Genomic DNA, 27565 nt, shown 5'->3' with positions numbered 1-27565 from the left:
GGAAACGAACAATGCAAGGGAAAAAATAAAAAGCAAGCAACATTAATCCAACATTACCGCCACCCACCCACGCGCCCCCTCATCCACCAAAAAGAAAAAAGGAGCAGGAATAATATGAAAATCAGCATGGCTGCGTGCGATCTTATGAGGGATCCTTGTGTGGGTTGTGTGTCTGAAAGACGGAGGAGTCTGAGGTATCGGGGGCATGTCAGTTCTCGGAACTCCGATGTGAGAAGGGTCAAGAAGGGCCGCCACAGTTTTGGAAAGTCAGACCCCATAACAGTTAATATAAAGGTAATTTCTCCATACCCAACACCTGCCAAAGTCGTTGTAGCCATCCGGAAAGTGTTGGAGGCTGGGAAGTGCGCCAGTGTATCAGGATGTTCTGTGTAGCCGCGCCTAATGCAATGACAATCAGTCGGCCCCTCCGGGATTTGAGCGGATATGTTATGGGATTGGGTAATCCCAGGAGAATATATGCGGGAAATCTCGGGAGCTGTGTCTCGAAGTGGGTATCTACTTCATCGAGCACCTGCCACCAGTATGATTGGATACGATCGCAGTCCCAGAGATGCACCAGGCTGCCCACCTCCCCACAACCCCTCCAGTGAGTCAAATCGGTGCAGGCGTTCCAGCGTGTAATACCAATATATGGCTACTTTAGTCAGTGTCTCAGTGAGTCCCATGTGATATGCTGATTGCCGGGCCCTATGATATATGCCTTCCCATTCTTTGTGGCTAAGTGTCCTTCCTAAGTCTCGCTCTCAACGTGCTCGGCTGGTGATGTGTGCGTGTTTGATGCCAATAACATTTTATACAGGTCAGAAATGATTTTTTTATCGGATGTGCGGGTGATGAGCCATTTTTTGTAGGGAGTCAGAAAGCGGCGAGCCTCAGGTTTGATGTGCGGATGAAGTGCCCAGTGACAGAGCTGTAAATAGTGCAGACGTTCCTATTCAGTAAGGCCACAGTCCGCCTTGAGTTGAGGTCGAAGAGGTGGCCTAGGGACCGACATGTGGTGAGGCGCCAGGCGGAAAAGGCCTTAATACCCATACCAGGTTGGAATTCTGGGTTATCGAATAATGGTGTGAGGGGAGAGGGCTAGGTAGTCAGGTTATGGGCAATGTTAGTGCGATCCCAGGCCTCCATAATTGTGCTTGTGATAGATGATGCGTAGAGATTGGGTGGTCTGTGTGGTTTATGGAGGAAGGGAATGCCTTGAAGAGGAATGGCCGCTACTGCCTGATCCTGAAACAGCCAGTGTTTCTCCGATTCTAGACTGTGCCATTCCACTAAATATCAGAGCTGTGAAGCGTAGAAGTAAAGTTGGACATCAGGAACCCCTACACCTCCCTTCTCTGGTGGAAGGATTTCTATCACATGTTTAAACCAGGGGTTGCGTCCCTGCCAGATAAATTGTGCCAGGTCTGATTGGATCTGTTGGATCCAGCCTGATGGAGGGCAAAGGGGTAGGGTCTGAAAGAGATACAGGATCTTAGTAGCCGCAATCCTACCTAGCCAGAATAGAGTACAGTGTTTCCACTGGCCTAGCTCCTTACGTAGGTGCGAGCAAAGTATTGAATAGTTGGTTTAAGCCGTGGCCTGAATGGAGGGGGCTAGTTGAACTCCCAAATACGGGGGGATTGACTAGGTTGACCATTGTATGGGATGTTCTCCCTGGAGGTGAGCTAAAGTGTGCGGGGAGAGGGAGATGTTAAGTGCAATCGATTTAACCATGTTGATCTTGAAGCCTGCGTGAAGCAATGCATTTCAATGAAGAGGGATCATAGCGCGAGGATCGGGTGTGAGAGGGAGAGCAAGATGTCATCCGCGTACAAATTTATGGTGTGTACGTCTCCTCCAAACTTGATCCCAGAAATGAGGGGGTGACACCTAATCCGTAATGCTAAGGGTTCCATGTAGAGTGCGAATAAAAGGGGTGAGCGAGGGCACCCTTGCCTGGTGCCCCTGCCTATGGGGTAGCGTAAAGACGTATGGCCATTAACCCGAACCGTCGCTTGGGGGAAGCGATAACAATTAAGGATCTGAGATCGCAGTCTCTCACCGATGCCGATGTGCGTTAGGACCTGTTCCAGGTAGGGCCAATGCACCCTGTCGAAGGCCTTCTCCGCGTCGATGGCCAATAGCATGTATTCCCCCCCCCCCCCCGAGTACGAGAAGCCTTTTCGATTAGATGGAGGACCAGTTGGTGTTGTTGCTCGTCTGTTTCTGTGGGATAAATCCTGCCAGGTATGGCTCGACTAGTTGGGACATGTAGGGTGCTAAGTGAGTCGCCAATATGCTAGTGTAAAGTTTAATATCTATTTTCAATAGGGATATTGGTCTGTATGCCCAGCAGGATGTTCTATCTTTACCGGGTTTCAGAATAACTACTATAGACGCTTCAAGCATCTTGTCCGGGATAGCCCCGGTCTGTGCGAAGGAGTTGAACAGGCCCGTCAGTAGAAGGGCCACCAGGTTGCAGAAAGTATTGTAAAAAGCCGCAGAGTAGCCGTCCGGACCAGGCGACTTGCCCACTTTGAGGCGTGAAATAGCTGCTATTACTTCTTCTGTCCCAATATCTCTATAATAGGCCGGCAAGATCTCAGTGTCGGTCACAAGCGAGTGTAGTGGGGTGGAACTAAGGAGATAGTCGCGCTCCTGAGTAAAAGGTGTAAGCGCGACTGTGGGGATGGCAGTAGCGCCAGAGAACTATAAACCCCAGGTCTTTAAGGCGGGCCCTTCCAGCAGGTGAAAGTGTGCCGGTCTGGCCCGTCCTCTGGCAGGAACGGTCATTAATGTTGTCAAAGACAAGATTTAGGTCTCTCCCCCCCCTCCCCCCCACCCCCCAGTAGTAGGCGCCGTTCTGTTGTAGCTGTTGCATCAGTGAGTACGTCATGAAAGAATTTGTCTTGCCCCTCGTTGGGTGCGTATACAGACCCCACTATAAATGTCACCCCTCCCACAAGGAACCGATACGTGAGCAATCGGCCTCAGATCTCTGCTTCCTTCTGTAACACTCTGCCCTGAAAGGATCGAGAAACTAATATGGCAACTCCAGTGGACTTGGTGGGATTAGAGGAGAACATCTATGTAGGGAAGACGTGGGATTTCATCCTATGGTTATCATTGGGGAGGAGGTGAGTCTCCTGTAGAAGGCATATATCGGCTTTGGAGTGCTCCAGATGGTGAAGGACGGCTCTACGTTTGACAGGGTTGTTCAAACCTCGCACGTTTAGTGTAAGAATTTTGAGAGAGTTATGTGGCATCTAAGTTTGGGAGAGGATGAATGCTGTGGCTCGGGCTAGATTTCCTAACGGGTGAGGAGGCGCAGCAGGGAGAGGGCCATAGTCCGGTTTCGTACAACATCTGCGGCACAGTGAGAGGGGGTGGACGAGGGAACCCAAACCAGAAAAACTCAAAAACCCTCCAAAAACAAAGTTCCAAAGTAGAGCAAAATCTACAACATTTAGGAAAAATAGTGTCAGAAAAAATAGTCCGTCATCTCGGGATGACCAGAGGGACAACAGAGTGGGGTCCATGTTGTGACCCGCCGCCCACCCAACATCAAAGGTAGAAAATGCAAAGCAATCCGTGACCCCTGTCTATTGACTTGTCGCCAGAACCTGCTCCGGCCAAGGCTTCCGGCGCAGAGGTAAGGGCTGCTTGTTGACTCCTGGCTATTTCAGGCTTGTTCGGTTTCTGGACTCTCCTCTGCCAGCCCTGTCGCTGCCACCCCGATGGGGAGATCTCGGGCCCCGAGGTGGTGCTATGCTGGTAGTCTTCATCACATGGTGCGGTGAGGCCAAGGAGCCGGCAAGATTCCGTGAGTGAGCGAACTTGGTGGAGTTTGCCATTATGACGGAATATGAGTCTAAAGGGATGGCCCCAGGAATATGGAATTCTTTGCTGGCGAAGGTGCTCAGTCACAGGGCGGAATTGCTGGCGGCGCTGAAGTGTGATCAGTGCCAGATCTTGGAATAGCACCGGAGATTGTCCCTGGAAAGAGATTGGGTGAAGAGATCTCGCCTTGGCAAGGATGGCCTCTTTGGTTCTGAATTCCTGAACACACACGAGAATGTCTGCCGGAGGAGCGTTGTTCGCCCGGGGTGGTCTGACCTTGTGTGCTCGGTCTGATATGATCTCAGCTTCGTGGGAGTCGCCCCCAGGATATGGTGGAACAGGCCCTTGGCAAATGCAAACATGTCTCTGGTGTCCTCTGTAGCCCTCACTCCCCGGATGTTGTGTCTGCATGACCTCTTTTCCAAATCTTCCAGGTGAGTTTGGATGTCAACATGTTGGTCTTGCAGTCGGTTCACCTCTTGTTGAAGCATAGTTGACTCAGACACTGCGGTGTCGCTCTTTTCCTCCAGGGCAGCCACCCGTTCCCCAATGTCATCCACGTCCCTGCGAATCTTTGATCTCGGCAGTGAGGTCTTTTTTTCACTGTTTGCAGGTCTTCTCTGAGAGTTAGGAAGAGGAACTCCAGGAATGCCTTCGTGATGGGCTCATCTCCAGTGTGGACAGTCTGTGTCGAGGTCGTGGCGTCTGGAGCAGTGCTCGCCATATTGGGGTTGGATTGTGTGCGTCCAAAAATGTCCTTCAGGGGCTTCACCTTCTTCGTCTTGGAAGAGGACATGCTCAGTTGGCACCCCTAGATGAATCGTTGGTTGGAATATGGGCCCCGGAGAAATCGCAGCTGTAGGGTACACAGGCCGGGAGGTGCTGGTGCGCAGGGCTACCGGGAGCGCTAGGCGAATAGTGCGCACCCTTGTGTCGCTTTTGTGGACCAGCGTGGAGCCCGTTGCTGATAACCGTGGAGGCATCGTGAAGGCAAAGGCAGGTGGATGCGCCAGGCCCAGGGGGGTGCACCAGATCGCTTTGCCGATTCCTACAACTGCATGGGATCTGTCACTGGTGTGTGCTATAGCTATGTGGTAGTGCGGGGTTGAGGCACTGTCAGGCCGGGTCTCCAGACTATATCACCCCAGGACTGTGTCTCCCAGGTAGGCCACGGCCCCGTACGTCTCCCCAGGGCTCTCACACCCCCAACCACAGCGTGCCCAGTGCTCTCTGGTAGGCAGGGGTGTTCCTCTCCCCAGGTCGCGTGGCTCCCCCCCCTCGCTCGACTGCAGGGTGTGCGGTCTTACAGGGTGTCCACAGGGGGTAAAAGTCTCACAGAGGCAGGTCCTGCCACCGCGTGTGCTGTGGGGCCAGGCGTCGAGGGAGTGCCAGTCCGGCGAGCAGCCCAACAGCGAGAGTTGGGGGCGCGGGCAGCTATCCATCCCCAGACACATTGATGGGGCGCTGGGTGATCCACCTGTCCTCCGGAAGATCCAGGGGCCCGTTGAGCCCACTGCTCCAGGCGGATGTCCCCGAGGCTGGGGATCCTCACGGCCCTCTGAGCTAAGAGGCCTTTCTAGCTTGCGGGCATCCGGTGTCTCCGGGCGAAAGGATAGCTTGCCTGGCCCCTTGCGGGCCGTCTGGGTGGTTCAGAAGGCAACCAGGCCAGGCCCCGTGGGCTCCGGCCGTTCGTGCGGGTAGCCCGAAAGTCGAGGTCGGGGGTGATGCGCTCGGGCCTCTGGCCTCAGGGCCTCATGAGCCGAGTCGGGTGGACCCAGGCAGACAGGCGTAGTGCTGGGCAACCCGCAGGTCTTCCAGATTGCCCTTTAGGCGGCTGGGTGTAGAGCTGCTGGCCTCGGTGGTCTATACCCTAGAGCCACCGCGTTGTTGAAGCCGCCGCTTGATGTCGACGAGGGGGAAGCTGGTTCGTCTCCCTCGTGGTCCCCGTGAGGCTGGGTTCTCAGGGTAGCTGTGGGCAGGATCCCATCAGGGAGACACTCCGAGGGGACCCTGAGCTATGTCCGTGCCCCTCGGGGACCTATAAGCACCAAATTGGTCAGACGGCGGGCAGGAGCTCCGAGCAATGCGTCCTACCTCGCCGCCATCTTGGCCACGCCCCCCAAGGCTCACACTTTAACTGCTGTGGTGTAGATTTAAGATGAATCGAGAGGTACTGTATGAGGTCTTAATAGCTAAAGTGTGAGCAGTATTTCACGAGGGGGTCCCGGAATGTAAAGTTTCTGTCGGTCCAGTCATGCGCTCACCATCCATAAGCAGACCGGAGGCATCGCCAGTTTGCATCTTGTTAAGTCATTGGGTCCATAATGAATCTGTAGTTTAGAAGCAGCCTGGGATTATAATATTTGTGCAGGAATCGTGTGGTGTTTTTATTTCCTGTGTGGTAATGCAGTTCTTTTAGCCCAGCTTTGTATTCGAATTACCCCAGGTCAGACCTGGCGATTCGTTTTCCGATTAAAACAAAAGTGCAGCGGTTGTTGCTCGGCCCCTGGCACGTGCTAGCGTCACAAGGGTGCGCCGCGTGTTTATTGCAGATCACATGCTGTGCACGCGGAGTCTGCAGAGTGGGGCTTATGTGAGAAATATCTCAAACCGGAAGATGCAACGCGTCTCTTCCTGGACTTCGCTCTCGGCCCGAAGACAAAGCTGTGATAGTTTGAGATCCCAACACCCCCCCACCCCCCCCCCCCCATATAACCCATAGGGCCCGCTTTTATCTCCGCCTGAACATTTAGAGGCAAACTCCGCAGCTGCAGAAACCTGAGATAATAGCATATTGTTCATTTGCCCTTTCACAGAGAGGGACCTTGACATCCAGACAGACCGACTCCTTTGCCAAAAGCTGCTGCCCACATTGTGTGATTCGCCCATTTGTTTCTCACTTCTTGGCTGTAGCCTCAGATATGGCGGATACCTCTGCTCCACACCCTGCCAGACTATACAGTGCTACCCTCCTCCCACATCTCCCTCCACAAAGGATCTTTGCAGATTCCTTTCATCATTGATGGCTAAATGGAATCCTGCTGCAGGGCCTACTTTAGTGAGCCAGAAGGAGGCATCACATCCCTTTGACTTTAGCAGCCCTCTCTTTACCCGCAGTAAGACCTTCAACGGGAAAATGCTGCATCTGAAGCCATGTTAGTGAAAGGCATGCAATCTGTCCCATCTGACTGCCTCGGAGGGTCCTTTCCTTGGGTTGAAAGTTGCTTCTAAGGAAGGGTTTCCTGCTTAGAAATGCACAAGAGATGCAAGCCAGGATGTTTGCTCCGTTATGTCCTTGTGAAAGGTGAGGTCGGACCATCTGAATCCACTTCAAAGAAAACAAAGACCTGTATCTGTGTTGCAGTGAATGCCGTTTTCACTCACTGAAGTCTCCGTTCTGGGCGCATAAATGATCTGACAAGTTTTCTGATCACTATACTCAGAGTTTATGCTGTACCCACTGAGGCATTGGTCCCCAGACGGCTCTTTCTTTGCCGTAGAGAGGGGTGAGAAGTCAGGATGTCCAAACTGTCAGCTACTCTGAGGCCTACTTCATTGGTAGCCAACTCACACATTACAAATAAAGTTCTATACAGTACCCAGCACCATGCTATAAAAATAAAGTTTTGCAATTGAAAGACCCAACCTCCTAAAGAAGTTTATTCTAACCAGAATTATACAAACTAAGAGTTCTGCAGTCGCTACCCGGAATAAAAGTAGCAGAATCTGATGTTTTGAAAATAATCTATGGTTCTCCCTATCATACATTTAGAAATCAAAATCTCGTTTTGCACAGTTTGTATGGAAAGAACATTAAAACACAATACTAAGACTCAGGCAATTTTGGTAACTTGTTTATTGTATTAAAGTTCCAAAATCAATGCATATAAGCAACATTTTAAGTATTTGAGTCCTAAATCTTACAGCTCGTAGTAGTAAACCAGACATTTTGTCAAAGTATTCATAAATAGGATGGTTAAGGTTCCAGATTTCAACTACATAGGAAGGGTGGAGGAATGTACAAAAGTTTGCTCAGAAGGTGCAAAGGGATCAAGTTAGCATCTACTAGTGGAAAGTTGATGGGCATGGGCAAAGGGGAATGGAGCAAAATCTGAAAAGTTCAGATCTGGTCTCTCACCAGACAGCTCCAAATAGTTCAGCAGGCAAGCTCATTGCAGAGGAGAGAAAGACAGAGGCATGGAAAGGTAATCAATCAGTCTGTTCGCAAAGAAGGATTCCAAATCGATCAGCAGCCGCAGTAGAAGGGCAAAAAGGAACAGTTCAAAATGGAAGAGCTCTGAATGAAAGTCCCCGCCCCTCCTTTGGGGAGTCACTTTTTATACCTCCAATAGTCTATCTGTGACATCAGTCTTCGTACCACAATGGTCTCATCATCATGTGGTCATTCTTCCATCTGTAGGTACAATTTTGATACTCCAGTATACCATTTTGATCATGAGAAACGACTGTCCATTCCATCCTCACAGGTTATTTGGCAAGAGACTTTGATGCTCTTCATGGTTTGAGTCCAAAGATCAATTCCCACCGATTCAGTCACAATGAGAGACTAGAAAAATGTCCTGTTCATAAAGAATGTAGCATAAACAGAACAGATGAAGCAATATTTGAAGAAACCTAACAAAGGACCATTACGAGGCTATGAAATAATGTGGCTTGGAGGAAATCTGCAATTCAATATATTTAAAGTTCACATTTCCCATTTTTTAAAATAGACTTCTAATTAGTTCAAGCATAACAAAATAAATCAAGCATTTCATATGAAGAAATAATTGTAAAGTTGTCTGTGATTATTACATAGAAATGTCCAAAAATGAATATGGCCTACTATCACGATTTGTAAAGTACATACATGTAAATTATTCTTAATCATTTTACTAAAATCTTTTTTTAGAGATTCAAGATACCAAAAATATCAAGTATTCTGTAAATATCATTCGTTACATCTTGCATATAACTGTTGCACCACATTCTTATACATAATGCATTACAATGGGACCAACATAGATGCTAAGTCTCAGCATTAAAAATTGCTCTATTGTCAGTGAAAGCATTTTCATCAATAATTTTCATAACTTTTTTTGCTATGATACTCAAACATATTAAACTTAATGAATTTAAATTCTTCTATTTGTATAAAACCAAGCACACTTTAATGGTGCTACTACTTCTACTTTTTGCAGTTTCATTGTTATTTTTCTAGACGTGTGCAATGTGCACATTAGAGTTTGTCTAAATCGAATGTCGTTGCAAAGAATAATCCGCTTTTACGCTGACTCAGTTGTGATCTTTTGTTTTTTCCTGTTCAGGGAGGTTAAGTCAGTGACAACTGTCACTTTTCATCAAAGTCTGTCATTTGATTGTGTCTGTTGGCTGGGGCACGTTGGTGCTTTAATTTGAAGACCTACTTACTATGAAATAGTCTAGTCCAGGAACATCCAACATAGATCGTAGAGGTTCTGTAACCGTGCCAGCTTTCCCTGATAACTACAGACCATGTGAACGCATTCCATGCGGGTCTACTGCTTGTAAATTTATTTCAATTAGATTTTGTGAAACCATGGCATGGACCTGGCTGTCTGCCCCCATCTTGGGCAGCCCTGGCCTGTGCTCGGCACAGAAGACCGAGCTTCAGTGAAATACTGAATCAACCCTCACAAGTCCACTTGGAGCTTCAGAGGGCTCTAATCTACCCTTGTTTGCTGCCTCCTCCCCTTTGACTGATCGTTATTGCCACAGTTTGAGAGACCAGTTTGAGAGACCAGTTTGAGAGACCAGTTTGAGAGACCAGTTTGAGAGACCAGTTTGAGAGACCAGTTTGAGAGACCAGTTTGAGAGACCAGTTTGAGAGACCAGTTTGAGAGACCAGTTTGAGAGACCAGTTTGAGAGACCAGTTTGAGAGACCAGTTTCTAAAAGAAATACTCTTAAACTAATGAAATGGTAAGTTTTGAAACAGCAATCATAAACAACGGTATCCTTCACAGATTCTGCTAGTTAATCACCTATTCCCGCTGCCAGCCTTTGAGAGAGCGCCAAGCCTAGGGTGACCAACCGTCCGTAAATTTCACGGACCGTCCGTTATTTCATTGCAAAGTCCGCTGTCCGTCATAATTCTTTTTACGAATGACTTTTGTCCATAATTCTGGGGTTTCCAGGAATCTGCGATGCCCCCTGTGAGAAACCTCAGGAGTTTTACAGCGCTCCCTGCTGGGGGCCAGCTCACATGTCTGAAGTGAAGAGGCTTCAACAGCCCCTCCCAGACCTCAGACTGTCAGCCCCATTGTCATTCTGCCTGTGGCCAATCCTCTCATTCAATGGGCCATGCTGCAGCTACAGCATGGGGTGTGTCAGGGCCTACATTCTGCTTTTGAAAACAACAGCTTACAACTATGGTGGAATCCATAAACTTTCAGAGACAGGCTTATTAGAAGTGTTCTTGCTAACATACTTAATAGTACAATTCTGCCTGGTGTTCAGAAGGATGAATAAATAACAAACTAAGTTCAACTTAAGTGCAACTGAAACAGGAACAATGCTTTGGGGTTCCCAGTGCCCTGCATTTTCAAATAGATGTCATGGCTAATGGCAAAGACTTCTAAGTTTCTGTGCCAGTCTGCAATTATTATGCCACCATAAAAATGTCAATGTAACTCTGGTTATTAATGTATTTCATTGAGAGATATCAGAGTTTTGACTGATCCCAGTTTTAAAGTACAGCAGAGGGATAATGTGCCGCTTGCAAGGCACAAAGTGTAACATGCAGTTCAAAAATATTTGTTTTAAGTAGATTGTTCAGTGGGTTCATTTGGATAATAATAAATATGTATTAGTAAGAACAACCACTATGTAATGTTTTAAACCCTGAGTTTGTATCTCTCCAGGCCAAGCATTCTTAACATAATTGGGGCAACTGGAATTATGCACTGTTGCGGCCGCTGTTTTTTTCTCATCATTGATTTGTTGCATTTACCATATAACCCATTATCTTTTGCATAATGTTCAGATTTAAACCAAAAAAAAGTTATTAGCTCAAATGGATCCAAAGTTACTAAAAGAGTGGCAAATTATGTTCAGGCATAGTGGAAGACCCTTCAATGGTCACCTTTCCGTTGCTTATTTATGTATTTAGTTAAGTTGGTACTGATGAGGGGAAATCTTTGCTCGGACAGTATTTCCAATTTACCATGTATTAAAATAACAAAATAAAACATTAATACTAAAAAATATGTGCCGCATTATGCTGCATAATTTGCTTTTACTTGCTGTATAATTTAATCAACCTTTTTGTATAATTCCAGTGACCCTGCGTGTAATGCCTACCTGTATGAATGACATGCATCTCCTACATCTCGCAGCCCTCATTGTCTTAAGTAACATTTCCTCTATTATTGACTTGCACACTTATGAGTCATTGTCTCTGAATAAAATGTGTGTGATGTGAAGCGCTCTTGACACCACATTGTGATGAGTATCACTATAAAGCAAAATACACATGGGAGAGGATATATGGAGGAAAGAGGGACACTGTTGAATGGTGGTACTGAGGGAATCCTTGGAGAATGTGTCTTTTGGGGGTGAGGGGGGACCGTACCAACACAATTCTCACCGGGGGGAACCAGCAGTACAGCTGGCTCCACCTGGGGCGCAATTATTTGCTTAAACCACATTTCCACACATTATCATTTGTGCGCTATATAGTTTTAGCAGTAAAACTGCACGTTGTCATTTTGCTTCCATGCAATAGAAAATGTTCTGTATGTAAAAGACAGTGCCACCTTCTAACCTACAACTATGCCTCAACAACGTATAGACTGTAGCACACTTCTGTGCATCGATGATAATCTGCAGTTTACAGCTCACAGAAATGAAATGGCCCAATCAGTATACTATTTCCCATATACAGGTAAAATAAGGAGGGCTGATATCGGCTAGCCAGGGCATTATGTAGTAATGTCAACTCTTTTCTAACGCCTCTGGCCCACAATAATGCCATAACTCCGCAGTCTGCAGCCAATTATGGCTCATGCAGGCTGGTTAAGAACTCCCTTTCCTGCTTCATGCTCCTACCCTCACACAAGGCCTGTCTGCTGTGGGTCTTATTACTCACTCAGTACTCTACAAGCCCTAAACCAGTCATCACCAGCTGAACAGACATGGAATACGTGAAGCAATCTGACACATAAAGCTGTCCACTCGGAGGAAAGTACTCTGGGCCAGCACTGCAGGTCTACAGCTACATTCTATGCGTGCTGCTTTCCATCTCAAAATGGCACTCCGATATGAGATGCTGGTAACAAAGTCCATCTGAGCAGATCTTCCAGAACACTTCATTTACCAAACATCCCTGCTGAGGACCATGAATTGTAACCAAAATATCAGACTGGACAACCCAGTGCAGTAACCATATAAATAGATAATGATCATATGAAATACCACAAAAAGACCTCCGAGTTACTGAAAGCTGCGCGCATACCGAAAAACCATGAAGTGGACGATTGGCTCACTATAATATAAACTTATTTTGGCTTGTACTTATGTTGGTTGTCTACTTGTATACTATTGCGCGACCTCCTCTGATGTTTCTGTAAAACGCACCTTTTGTCCTGCGTTTTGACCCTTTGTCCTGAATTTTTACACTCGCTGTCCTGAATTTGCACCCATGCCAGTTGGTTACCCTAGCCAAGCCTGTTCCTTAAGCAGATCCATGTATCCTACTCCGAACGAAATGCTATGTTCAAAGTTTTTGTGGTATTGACGAGATGCATCTTTGTAAATAAGCCTCCTTCCTCAAGCAACAAACTCATTCAGTTGCAAATAATAAAAATCATTAAGCTCTACTTTCTTTAAGTTGATCATGTTTTCTTTTAGCCATGTTTGAGTAGTAGTTTCAATATGACGTGTAAACACATAAGGCATGTTCTTCTACCCTTGTGCACGAATGTAGAAAATGTTGTTGCTTGTGCAATGCCAATGGTTTTCCATCTTTTCCAGTCATGTTGCATGTTGAGTTTCTTTGCCGTCCCTCCTTTCTGTTTCTATGTCTGCCTCCAATTAGCATAAAACTATCTATAAAAGAGGAGTTTGGAGCCTCTTTTCCTTCAGGAGTGTTTGCCCTTTGAGTCTCTGAAAAGAAAAAAAAATGTTTAAAGTCTGCCGCGTCATGACTTGTATGCACGCATGTGGGGGATGCATCTCGTATGCGCACGTGATGATGCTTGCATGCACAAATCTGCATGATAAAGCAACTTCAGTAATTGCTTTGCCAAATGAGCATTTAAAAAAAAAAATTCTTTACTGCTTTTGCTGATGCAAAACAGCTTCATCAATTAGGAGTGGCAACACCAAATGGTCAGGTTCCCAAAGCTTGTTTGCAATAATTTCTTAAACACTGTCCTGAACATACTGGCACATTGGTTTTATAAACTGTAGATGATTTGGTCTGTAATTTGTTATTACAACTGTGCTTTCTGGTGATCTGGTCATTTAGGTACTGGGTGGAATCGAACCAAGCCTGTTCAGCGGGGACGTCTGGTACACACCAGTGACCGAAGAGTGGTATTACCAAGTTGAAGTCCTCAAACTGGAAGTGGGAGGAATTAACCTGAATATGGACTGCATAGAGGTAGCTAAAGTTGTTTTCTATTCCTTTTCTTTGCTGGTAATATTCCAACATAGAATGTCATTAAATTGTTAATTTAGGATAACGTTCGTTCGTTTTTTAGGTCTCGCCTGACCCAGCGCATGCGCTGGTCTGGCGAGACTTTTTGAGAGGGCTCCAAAAAGTGCTACCAGGCCAGCCTAGAGCTACAGTGCATGTGCGCGGGTGCACGTGCCACGCTTCTCCGCGATTACTTTCACTTTGATGTTTGATCGCGATACTTTCGCGGCCGCACGGCCGCTTGGCATAGCCAATAGGTGTCGCTTTTGAGACCTTATAAGTATTAAGTTATGCAACTGTTGCATGGCTAAACACTTATAAGGTCCCAAAGGCGACACCTATTGGCTATGCCAATGCTTGCATTTTTTATGCTGTTGAATAAACGTTTGTTTGCAGACTCGGTGCACAAGTTTTCATGAACATTCTCTGTAAAAATGTGAAAGTCTGTAGAATTTCCAACAACATTCCGGTTCACTGTGTGTGGCTGCTTTTTCCTCAGTGTCCTCTCCTGAATAGCCATGTTCTCCTATGAAAACCTGAGCAGACATGTTAAAACACTGGAATGGGATCGGGCTACAATAAATAAGAGTGGTTGCATATAATGTAATCAGTTCCGTGTAGAGCTTTTGTGTTGGCTAAGCTCGCACCAGTTGACGTCTAGCAGACAACTAAAGAATTATTCACAAAATGGTAGTGTTTTTGTATGAATTGCATTGTTGCAAAAGATTCATTGCCTCTCTAAAAACATTGTTGGATTTTGTTTTGAAATGCAATTGCTCCTGATTTTCATACGATTTTTAATTGTAGGAGTTACAACTTTAAGATTTTGGTTAATAGCACAGGTTTAACTAAACATTTGCATACATGATTTATATATTTAGATGGAAATCATGGCAGATGACGCATTTCCTGGGAACTGTGCACATTGACATGTCTGTGCCAAACCCATGCTGTACCAAGGCTACTGTTAGGAGACACTTTGACCTCCTTCCTAGTTTGATCCTTCTTTTCTCAACTGAATGAGATCAAAGGCTGGACTTAGTACACAGATATGATCAGATGCATTGGACTGGACTGAGACCAGCCAACTCGCCTAATATTTTCACCAGTCAATAGATGAGGACTTTGAGTCTCTGACTCTGAATGGCCACGTTTGCGACATTTGAGTTGCGCAGTGTCCATCATTCACTTAACTTGTTAACTTTTCAGCGTTTCATCCATAACTGAAGTAGAACAAACTGTGATTTATTTATAACACATTCAAGAAATTGAACTGCAACAGGTTTGGCCTGTAACAAGCATATGTATGAAACCAATCGGCTCAAACGTATTTTAGATTTGTTGGTCTCGGGTTGCCTACACTAGTTTGTAGTAGCAGTAGCAGTAGCAGTTGTAGATAGTGGAGATTCTCCTTGTCGGGCCATAAAAGGGGATGGGGGCAGGCTAACCTTTGAGTCCCATGATCACAGCGCTCCAATTGTCAAATTTGCAGTGTAATCACCCGTAGCCCACTCACCCAATTGAGTATACTTACTGTGAGTTAGGGTTACTATTGATTTTTGAACAAACTATGGCAAAGCTAATAGGTCTCGTCATTGCTAAACATCGCACAACTATTTGGATTTGGCAATAATTTTTGCCTGTGCTGTTGTACATCAGCAAACACAAACAAAAAAAACCTAATACAAATAGACTGTCCAGCACAATGACGCATGCATGCATGCCTGTTATCAAGCATGTGCTGGTTTGCATTATGATGCTAAGGAAGCCATATTTTACTTTTTCACCAAGCCAAAGAATGATGACATATATGCAAGCGTCACGATGCATGCGCGCAAAAGCATCATGATGTGGTGTCGGGCATTAAAAAAATATATATATTTTCAATTCACTGTTCAAAATTGGCAGACACATGTCTTGGAACAGGGCACTAAAAACAATCTACATGTTTTAGGGCGTAGGAATGGCCCAATAGCAGATTACATCTGCCGAACACTCAAAAACATAAGGGAGAGGGGAGGGCAGCTGAGGTAACGATGGAGCGGTGGGGAGCAACAAGAGCGGGAGGAGCAAATTCCTCCAATGGTGGGGCTGAGGTGGCGTGAGGGGGGGGAGGGGAAAGCAGAGTTGGGCTAGGGAAACTGAGGTGGAGCGGGCAGGGGAGTAACAGAGTGCAGGAGCCAGGGATGTGAGGAGGGAAAGTGTGCACTGGTGTAGAGCAAAAACCTGCACTGCCATGTAGCATATAAAAACAAAGAACAAAGTAATTCCCTGAATGTGTGCAGCGGAAGAGTACAAGCCATCCAATGAGAAGGATAGTTTAGGAAAGTATGCTCCAGATTAGAGACAAACATAAATGAAGGGAATGTCAACAAATTTTAAGCAAAAAATAAGGCAAGTAAAACAAGCAGTGTGACCCAAAATTCACTAAGTTTGTACTGTACACAATAGGTCTTCAACAGACCGATAAAAGCTTTCTGTAGGCATGACTGAAGAATAGATTTTTTTAGTAGGCTTCCATCAATAAAACAATACCTTTTAATAAAAAATGAATATCTTCTAACCCTACAAAATGTTTGAACGGCAGTAAGAAAACAAGGCAGGTAAAGTTGATGAACCCTTGAAAAAGCAAAAGGGAACAGTTAGATATTTAGCATAAATTCTTAACGTATGAAGTAGAGCAGTAGCGGGTTGCTGAAGTGAAGGGGAGGGGGGGGGGGGTGTCGGTCGGTGTCAGTTACTACCCCAGACGAGGCGTTGAATCGCTTTTTCGCCGTGTAGCACGTTTTAAGTAAACAAAAATAAACCACCCCAAAAAAAGAAAATTGGAACTAATTCAATCATGAAAAAGGATTTTTTTTTTTGTTTAAAATGAATCCTGCAGATCCCTTGTCCAGCTTTCTCTTCTAAAGGCGACAGTCTTGAAATGTATGCTCTCCGTTTGTTTCTTTCAGTACAATGCGGATAAAGCCATAGTGGACAGCGGCACCACCCTCATGCGCCTGCCTCAGAAGGTGTTCAACAGTGTTGTGGACGCAATTATACAAACCTCTTTGGTAAGTGTCCTTTCTGTAAGTACAACTTTGGACCTGTCCTTCTGCTCAGACTCAATAACCCAGGGTTTGTATTTCAGCAATGTTTACGGGGGTTAAATAATGCTTCTCAGTGCAAGCACTTTAGAATCACTGGAAGAGAAGAAGAAATGGAGGAACTCAACTTGCCTTAACCTCCCTTCGGCATTGTGATCTTAGTTTCAATAACATGTAATTCTGCTTTGGTTAGTCCTTGACCCAACCTGTTTGGTTACTCCATAAGAGAGGACGAATGTGTTAGAGAGAATGGGCGGAGTAAGGCAATACAAGGGAGTGTGAGTAGAGTGAGGAGGACGTGTTCTTTATTCAGCGCTACTTATCATGCTTCTGCTGTTTCTAAGAGCTGTAAATACCAGGGGTTGCTATTACTGAATGTAGTGGCATTGGATCTAGATCCCATAGGGATGGAACACTGTGTTGATCATACCTCGTTTTGAAGGTGTGACTTGCAGAACACTGCTTATGTCATTGACAAGCATAGAGGAGGGGGCAGTAGGGTAATAAGAGTGGGACACAGGCATATGGTTGCTGCCGTGGACGGCTTGGATGAAATAGAGAAGTGGGTGGAGAGAGAACGTGGAGGGGCTTTCTCTCCAGAACAGTGCTTTAACTGGGCCGGTTCCCCGGTACGGAATACTGGCACTTTTTTATTTTGAGAGGTAGAGTACCGGCACTTCTCAAGAGAAATGTAATACTTTTAATTGGAGAGTACCGGCTTGTTTATAAGAAGTACCGGCACTTCTCAAGAGAAATGTAATACTTTTAATTGGAGAGTACCGGCACTTCTTATAAACAAGCCGGTACTCTGGCACAGAGTACCTCCACTTCTATTTTTCCATTGCAAGCACTGCTCCAGAGGGAAGCCTGGTACCTTGGCAGCTACAGTAAGGTGAGCTGCTGCTAGAACAGTGAGTACCTTTGGTGAGAAAGGACACGCTCTACCAATCTATACTGGGTTGGAATACCACACTTATGGTGAACGGCAGCTCAAGGCCCGCCATCTTGTCTTTCCTGCATTTCATGTTGCTGCAGCAGCCAAAACACCAGATGCCTCTGGTAGGAAGTGTGCCTTCGTGTTCGTAGTCATCGGTGAATGCACTTCATTAATGAAACTTAAGGACTTAGAATGCCTTACTTTTCGTATGTACGAAGTTTAAAGTTATAGAGGTGATATTTTGAACAAACATTGGCAAAGTTAATAGGTCTAGTCAAAGCAAACTGGAGTGATGGTTACAATCTTCTTAGTTTTTTTTAATTAAAAGCATATGCCACAAACCAATATAAAGAAGGAAAAACAAAACCATGCCATTGACTAAATATGGCAGTGGTGTGCCTGCAATAAAAGCTTACATTTAAAAATGCATGGAGTGTAATTTTATTAAAACAGTATGTGTGTTTCCTGACAGGCGGGATTACTTCAAACTGGTATAGAAGCTCTTTCTAGTTTAAACCAGATGGAACGAAAATATGATTCTTACTGGGTCTAAGAAAAGATACTAATGCCTATGAATTACAGTAAACTGAAGGCAAAGTTTAGATAAACAGGAATGACAAAAGAAGGAGGGGAAGTGACAATAAATAACAAAGTAAAGCATTGTCGTACCACCCCTGGCATTGAAAGGTACTTTATTTAGGCAGATGTGCACATGCGACTAGGCGGAATTCTGCCCCTCACAGAGCATGAGAGTCCGTGGTCAAAGTAGGCTGACTCATTGCCTCATGTTGTATGATGTAGTGGGAGGAAGCAAAATGTGAGTGACAGTTGAACTAACCAGTGGCGGAAACAGCAATAACTATAGCATTATAATGATGTAAAGGAACAAATTACAGTTGAACTATTAGATATGGAATGTACATTAAATATCCATAACAGCATTAAATATAGTGTAGGTTAGATATATATTGATAAAGCAAAAACCTGTAATTGGAACATTAACACTATCTTATGAAAAAAAGGATACGCTACAGACGGATTGAAGTGAAAAGGGAAGTACGGAGATAACAAGGAGGAATTAAAATGCAATAAAAGAACAGGGAGGCAGCAAAGTGGTTAATCAAGGTTATTTGGCACACACTGTCTTGATCAGTGTTCTTTTACTGATTAACTTATTGTGTGTGCCAAGAGCTTTCCAAACACAGCTAAGATGACGCACTGAAATATTCCTGTTAAAGATATCATATGATAACAGTGGACAGGGTGTGTATTGTCTTCATTGCTGGAGGTCGTGAGCTAGAACAACACCTGCCCTGTCTAAGGACACCGGCTATGGCTATTTGTAAAGCGCACATTCCATCCAGGAGGGTTTCCGGGCACTAGAAAGAAAGTGCTGTGCTGGCTCATGCCGGGGCTTAGTGGGAGATCAAGGTTTTCAGGTTTTTGAAAACTTTTTCTTGTGAGAACCAATTGGCGCTCCTCTAGTCTAGTCTGAGAGGCTGACTCACATGCGGAGCCTCAGAGAGCCACAGTGACCAGAGATCGGTGTCTGGTGGCCGGAGAGTGGAGCAGAGAGTGGTCCTGAGTGGAGGAGGGGTGCGGACCCTGATGACCCAGACTGCACCTCACATTCCGCACCTCCCACGCATCTGCCGCGGGCCAGTCAAACGCTGTGGGAGGTGCTCTCGGCTCCAATGGTGCCCCAGCAGCGCATCACTCCACTGCCTCCCGGGGGGGCTCCCAGACTTCTGGGCGAATCTGGGGGTATTATTATATCCTGCAGCACCGACGCCACCTTGCTGAAGACCGGTCGGAGTGCCTATATATGCGGAGTGGCTAGGGAGGTCAAGCAGACCAGGGTAATAGGGTCTCTGGGGCTACAAAGATTGGCTGCTTGTACCCTTGCTCTACAGTCTTGCCCTCCTTGACCGTGGAGAGTCTGTTCCAGCTTTTGCAGCCTGTCAGCCCGCCAGCTCATCAGTTTGTTTCTACCACCGCTGCTGCCACCACCGCCCCAGCGTGCGAGGAGCTAGCGGTAAGGGGCAGCAGTAGCAGCAAGGATGCCAGGGCATACAAGGATTTATGACCGAGGTAACTGCCACACTGCCGGACTGAGACTGAGGTGCGTTTCCTGAAGATTTCGGTTGATTGTGCTGTAGGCGGGAACCTCAGGAAGGCGGGGGGGAAGTGAGAGTGCGACTCCTCCATTAACGGAGGTCGTTAAGTGTTGTGCCCAGGCGAGCCCGCGGATGCAGCCCACTTAGGCTGGGCGTGGCTTGCGGCTCGATAGTGTGCCCTGCTCTCTTTCGGAGGTATAATCCTGGCCGAACCTGCGGTGCAGCAGTTTCATCGTTATATAGCCCTACAGATTTAATTTGAGCCTTATTTAGAACTATGATCGCAAAAAACCCTACGCTCAGGCAAAATGGTATTTGTAAGAGCATGCAAAAAAACTAAAGCCAACCCTCTGAGGAATAATTCAGTACAGATAAATACTTTAAAAGGATTTAATGCCATCTCCACTTTGTTCTCAAAAAAGAGATATGTCAAAATAAGGAGGCAAATATGGGGCCCAAGTCTGAATCTCTACTCCAAAAGCTAGAAGGAACAGTGGAATCTACACCTTAAACTACTGTTTCTTCTCCTGGAAATAGAATGGATGGGGTAAGAGAGGCGGTAAGTCCTGAAATCAGAGTGAAAGGCTCCTCACGTGAAATCTATACTATTCACTCTACTGAAAATAGTGTCTCTCAGTCCATTATTGATTTATGTTCTGAGTCTAGAGTAGATGGCCTTATATTGGAGGATTTTACACTCCCTGACTTAAATATTAATTTAAACCATTCCTCGAGGGCTTCACAATTTCCTAAGCCATGCACTTTTGATATCACATCTTCCAAACTCCCAAGTTCATCTTCCAGGTTCATCTATTAAAATGCAACTTTTCAGTAGTACGCCTAGTGGAGCAGACTCAATAAGCTCTAGAGCCTCTATCACTCCTGATTTGCCTTTGGATTCTGACCCCCCAATTAAGGAGTCTGATGATAAAATATTGATGTCGGAATCCTTGTTTTGTCTGGAAAGAGTCTTAACTTCTATTTTAGCTCTTATGGAAAGATCCGTAAACAATTCTGATTATATTCTGGATTCACTTCTGTCATTGACCAAATCAATATTTTCAGACCATATACAGCCAATCGGTAAGGTTTCCCTCCCTTCATCTGATAAGTCTAAATTGTGTTTAGAGACCCCTTCTTTACAAACACAAGTATTTAATTAATCTGAACCTAATGAAATCTAACCAAACAAGCTTTGGTACAAATCCGAATCATTGTGACTTTGGTACTCAGGTGGACATGTCCCTTGGTTCCCCAAAATATGAAGATAAATAAAGTGTGGATTTATTTAATGAATCTCAGCCCTTTTCGCTACAGCAACTCTTTGAGCCTGAGGCTCTTATGTCGTCCCCTGCTAATTCACCTCTCCCGTTTACAGGAAAGGACAAAGTTATTGTCGAACGTAAAGTTTATCTGCTTTAAAAAATAAATAAAACGGGAGTAATAAAATTGTTCATCCTACTACGAAGGAACTAATATCTGATCATATATTATCAGAAGAAAAGGCCATAAAAAGTGAAGGAAAATCCGCTAGTAGAAAGAAGAAAACAAAAAGAGGAAACACCCGGAGGATTAAGAAGAAAAGGGCTAAACAAATCCGTTTCATCCCTACTATAAATCTAACTTTATCTCCGACCCCTGCTGTAAAAGATCAGAAGAGGGTAGAAGTTTAAGTGGAAGTTTCTCCAACGGACTTGAATACACTCCAGCTGAACTCCAGTACTGCAATCTGTGTCTCAAGAAGCTAATACCACAGATCCAAGTACTGCATCGGGTGCAAAATGTAGTTTGAATCCTGACGCTGTATTCTTTTCATCTGTTATTGGCAATAATGTGATTTATAATCGTAGAAAATTGTCTAAAGGAGACTTTTATGTTAGCACTCAGCAGTCTGTACCCTTTTCGCTGGATTTTGTCTTTATTTTTGATTATGAGCTATATATGAATAGGTCTTATTTATGAGTTGTTTCGCTGAAATATATGATTTAAAAATGATCCAGAGTAGTGATTTGGTTCAAGTTCTAAAACATGGCAATCTTGGGGGTGCCAGAGTGATATTTAGGTCCAAGGTAACGTCCCATTATCTCCAATTCTGATAAACTACGGTGCTGTAGTATTTATGTTCTGGTCCCCAATGAGGAGAAAGCCCCTGAAAAAGAGACCATTAATAGGCAGCTTTCCATCATACAAGATCTATCGTCTCTTGATGCTCACCATTTGGAAAGAGAAAGGATATTACAGATCTCTCTCAGCAAGGATGGAGGAACAGTTTCCCTCCAACCAGAGAAAGAGTGGCGGAGTACTATCTGTAGATGATGAAAAATAAGAAATGGAGTTGGGTGGCAGGGGCACTGAATACAAATATTTCAGTTGACCTAAGGTTTGGGAATTCTTCTTAGCAAGGGTCTTAAATTGGTCTCCTGGAACGCAGCCGACTTAAGCACAAACAAAAACAAATGGCTGTTCTTGAAGGAAGAGCACGCCGACATATGTATTCAAGAGTCCTGGATTATAACGAATTGGGCCATGGAAGATTACTATGTGCTGAGCTGGAATCACTAACAGAATATCGAGAGTCAGAATATCTACCTACAGAAATATCGACGCAACAATATCGAAGTCAAGAATATCGACATCCTATCTACATTATGGTAAGTAGAAAAATATTGAAAAAAGATCGATGTAAAAAATATAGTTAAAAATATTGTTGTTTTTTTAAGTTAACTAAATAATGTAAAATAAAGTAAAACATATAATTAAAATAAACATAGTTAAAAATATTTTACAATGTTTAAAAATTATAACTAATACATATAATGTAAATAAATTAAACGTATACATATAATATATAATACACTTAATTTTTAATAAATATGTTAACTTATAAATTGTTTAAACAATCTTATAAATTAGATACATCTCTGCACTTAAAACAATAATGTAAATAAAAATTAAATAAATATGTATAACAAATTAAACAATTACAATTTTTAATAATTTTAAAATTAATTATATACTACATTAACTAAAATAATTTTTAAAAATTAGATAGCGGAGGGAATAAAATTACTATTCCAACTCCAGTGAGTGCAACAGTAGGGAAAGTGTTGATAGCGTAGGGGTTAAAATTACTATTCCCACTCTAGTGAGTGCAACGGTAGGGAAAGTGTTGGATAGCGTAGGGGTAACAATTACTATTCCCACTCCAGTGAGTACAACAGTAGGAAAAGTGTTGGATAGCGTAGGGGAAAAATTACTATTCTAACTCCAGTGAGTGTAACAGTGTGGAAAATGTAGGATAGCCTAGGGGCTAAATTAACATACTTATTAATTAAATCGTTTAAAAAAATAAATAACATTAATCAACAAACTAATAATAAATACCAATAAAATAAATATTTACTTAAATAACATTAAATTACCTCCCACCCTATTCCCCTATAAACCCACAACCTGCTACACATAAATAACACATTTAATTAACAATTAATTAATAAAAATCAATTACCAATTCATAATGAAAAATAAATTAACAATAAAAATAAATAAAATATAATAAATTAATCATAATATAATTATAAATTGCTCAATTAATAAAAATTAATTCCCAGTTGATAATTAACAATAAATTACCAATAAATATAAATAAAATATTAATTTACTTCCCACTCTATTCTCCTATATATCCACAACCCTCTGATACTAAAACGCAAAATGTACTTAAAAAAATTACTAATTTCTAAACATTTCATACATATATTCAAAAATAATTAAAAAACATTACAAAAAATGTTAAACACGTACATATAAAATACATACTAAAATACAGAACACTAATATAAATATCTATATTTTTGCTAACGATATTACTTACTTCAATATTACATACTTCGATATTAGAAAAAACTATTACTTACCTTAAGGTCGATATTCTGGTCACCGATATTCTTGACTTCAATATTCTGTCCCAACGATATTTAAAACTCGATTAGTGTAGGTCGATAATAAAAACTCAATATTATGTCTGCATACCCAGAGCTCCCCAGCGCTCCCGGTGAGCAGGGGACTTGCGAAAGGAGGCATCGCAATTTTGCTTAGATGTAGCCTTAAATGAACACTTAAAACCAGCCTACATGCCTATAATCTATTTCAGGCAATTAAGCTAGAGACCAAGGAAGATTCTGTCAACTCTGAGTCCCTTTTAATTGTAAATGCATACTTTCCACGAGACTCATCCAATATATATTCGGCTTGCCTTAGTCTCGTCTATCCTCGACAACTCAGAATGTAAGAAGCTAATGTTGGTTGGAGACCTGAATGCTAAGGCTTCCACCCATAGTATGGAGCTTTTTGATAACTCCGCTAAGGAGGAAGCCTTAAATATACTGCCTGCTCAATTCCCAAATCATAGTCGAACTGATAAAAGAGGAACAATTTTATTAGAAGACTTAAGAAATTTGGAGGCATTAGTAGTCAATGGGAGACTAGAAAAAGATATCCCAGCGAAAAATACACATAAAGGACCAACAGGTGACTCCATTATTGATTATGTAATTACCTCTGCTGATTTTTTATTAATAGATTATCAAATATGGATATTTTAGAAAATCAATTTGGTGACCATATGTGGATTAGTTTAAAAATAGTTGTCCTGTGTTGGGGAGAGCTCTTGGAATTTTAAAGATAAAGCGGTAGTTTTTAACAAAGCAAATGGCAGAATTTACTGGAATCCTCTGGCCGTTTCAAAATTGAGTCTTTATCTATTTTAATAGGCGATAAGCAGCTTAGAGTAACAGAATATCTTGATAACCCCCTTAATAATTTACTAGCATCTGATAGCTATTGTATAAACAGTATGGTTATGTATTGTAAATCCATCCACACAATAATTAAACAGAGATCTAGTTTTAACCCATTACTTCAAATAAAAAAGGATCTAAACAAATTAGTGAGGGCTCAGTTTTTGAATTATTCTCCTGAACGAAATGGACTAATATGTTTACTAAAGAGGAAAAGACAACAGAAAAAATGCTCTTTAAAACAAAAAAGACTATGAATGGGTTCAATTAAAGGATGCTGCTTCTAAAAATAACTCAAAACAATACTGGGAAGTAATTGCAGAAAGTTGTGGTACTTGAATTAAATCTCTTCCCATTCCAATAAATGAAGAATGAAAATCCCGCTTATTAGAGCTTTACTCCACGAATTCAAATTGCTCTTGGCCTGACTTTCTTCTAATGAACTCCACGAAAATTGAAGTTTACAATAATGCACCTTCTAAGGAGGAAGTTGTTAGACTGATTAAAAAATTGATAGCCTCGGGGGCAATGGGCCCAGATGAAATCCATATGTCAGTCATAAAAAAAGAGCCAATACTATGGGCAACATATCTTACCCCTCTGTTTGAATATTGCTATCTGTATGGGCGGACCCCCTTGTCATGGTCCGGTAGTATCCTAATTCCGTTATACAAAAAAGGCGAAAGACATCTTCCAGGTAACTACCGGCAAATAGCCTTATTAGACGCAGTGGGGAAAATGTTTGCCCGCAGTGATCTTGAGAAACTTACTGATTGGGTAGTAGAGGAGAAAATTCTCCCCATTGAGCAAGGAGGGTTTAAGAAAAACCATTCCACTTTAGACTACATCTGTTTGTTGAAATTAATAGAAGAGAAATATTCGGTCTTTCACAGGACAAACGTCCTTGTAGCATTTATAGATTTTTCTACTGCTTTCGATAAAGTTGACCGGCCACTTCTTTGGAAAAAGTTATATAAAATGGGGGGGGGGGCTTTAACTCGGTTATCCTTAGTTATTGCCCTACACAAACAAACATGGTGTCTGGTACTAATGAGGTGGTACTTGGGGCTTATCTTCAGTTATTTCTTCGGAAAATTGCTTGAAGCAAGGTTGCCTATTAGCACCTCTATTGTTCTCTCTATATGTAAGAGATCTACCGGATTGTTTTTCCTTAACGGAAGGGGACGCGCCAAAGTTAGGTGGCCGTTCATTCCCTTGCCTTATGTACACAGATGATATTGTGGGCCTGACCCCTATTGGTTTAAACAAAAAATTATCCCAACTACAGAATTATACGTCTGCACAATTTCTGAAGATAAATGTCTCTAAAAGTAAGGTTTTGGTTATGAAACGAGGAAAAAATAGGAAAGTTTGAAATTTTAATTGGAGAATTGGTTCTGAAAAATTGGAGATTGTAGATTCTTACCTTTATCTTGGTAAAGTCATTTCTAGTAGTACAAAGATCAGTCCCCATATTAAACATAGCTTTTGTAAAGTGACATCACATGCAAAAGGCTTACGCCTATTTTATAGTGCTATGGGTCGAAGACATTTCTCACATCTGCTTTTAGTTTTTAAAACCAAAATCCCTCCCACCTTGTTATATGCAATTGAATCGATACCAGTAAGTGAATGGAGCTTCTTGGATAAGATTGAAGGCCAAATCTTTCGTAAATTATGTAACCTTAATACTCTTGTCACAACAGCCGCCATTAGGCTAGAATGTGGCTTGGTGAGTTCTTCTTTTTTACAAGGTTTAGCTATGGGTAATACGTTGGGATCACCAGTTAAAGAAAAGTGATCCTTCTTCATTGAGGATTTTTATGCGACAGGAAATATATGCAGGACAAATGTAGAAATACACTTTTTTTTTTTTCCAGCGATTTCTACTTGGCACTGCAATATTTTAATGTGCAAGAGGATCTCGTGCTGTTCTTCTCCCTCACAGAATTAATCTTTTTTTAAAGATTTCAAGTGGCATAATTAGCCATCAGAGGGATGTCCTTATATGTAGAGCAAGGGCCATACTGGAAACAATAGTCCAGGATTCTTCCCCGAGAATTCCCCAGAAGTACCTCTTCCGGAATTTAAGCCACGGTATTCGCCGGTGGCTCACTCTCTGCCGTATGAATCTTTTACCACTGAAGGATTTAACGGTAAATTGGTCACCTAATAGGAAAGGTGAAAAAATTGCAACTTCTGTAATCGGGGTATTCAGAACCTTGATCATATTTTGTTTGTATGTCCGGCTTTGACTTCATCTCGATTTAGGTGGCTTTGACCAATGTTTATGCAGAATGGCATTAAAAATGTTTTGTCTGCTCGAATTTTTGTTTTGTCCAAAAAATGAACTAGTATGCATAAAACTTTTAAACTTTTTTTAGGGAGTTTATGATTATATTTTAAATGTTCTTAATTAGTCTGAGTATGGTTGGCTATGCATTTAATCAGTTTTCTTATTATATTGTTTTTAAAGCTTTAAGCTCTTATGTTCGACATTTTGTATTTATTTTTCTCTTTTGGAAAATATATACTTATGATTGTTGTTAACTTATCGCTGTTTGCACTAAATTAGGTTTTATAAGTCCTAAGGGAAAGGATTTTGCTGCTTTACATTGCACTTTATATAAAACATATGGTGCTGCTATAGTATGATAATTTTTTCTAAATTGTATTTATTCTTATCAGGATATGACCCTTTACCGTTGCAGTATAGATGTAAATTTTTTATGATTGCTGCTATGCTGTTGCTGCTATATGATGCACTTTATTTAATAATTTGCCGTTGGATAAAATTGCATTATGTTATTCTAACAAAATTGCACACGTTTTAGAATTTTATATTGTCATTTTTCGCTTCCCTTTATTGGAGGGCCCCTTGCTGCCTAAGGAATCCCCCAGAGTCTATTTTCGAAATCTTTGATGTCTCTTGATGATTTAAATCTGTACAAACTGTTGTAGCGACGTAGCTATGTTTTTAATGAAGTGTTTATAATTATTGCTGTTTCTTTAAATATGATTATGTATGTCTTAAGTGGACCTCATTAGAGATCCAAATTCTTTATAAACATATTGAATTGAATTGTGAGAACCAAATGCCCT

General features: G+C 42.8%; 1 protein-coding gene across 1 annotated transcript in view; it reads left to right on the top strand.

Annotated features, from left to right (window-relative positions):
- BACE2 (beta-secretase 2) overlaps positions 1 to 27565 on the top strand; it is a 278687-nt gene that overhangs the window by 186077 nt on the left and 65045 nt on the right. The window contains exons 5-6 of the mRNA XM_085621229.1: positions 13351 to 13485; positions 16476 to 16577. Of these exons, the coding sequence (XP_085477355.1) occupies positions 13351 to 13485; positions 16476 to 16577 (237 nt within the window). The remainder of the gene's footprint in view (positions 1 to 13350; positions 13486 to 16475; positions 16578 to 27565) is intronic.

This window comes from Triturus cristatus, chromosome 8, assembly GCF_964204655.1.
Source record: "Triturus cristatus chromosome 8, aTriCri1.1, whole genome shotgun sequence".
NCBI classification, from domain to species: Eukaryota; Metazoa; Chordata; class Amphibia; order Caudata; family Salamandridae; genus Triturus; species Triturus cristatus.
The sequence above is the reverse complement of the archived record's forward strand: the minus strand, read 5'-3'. Positions and strand labels throughout refer to the sequence as shown.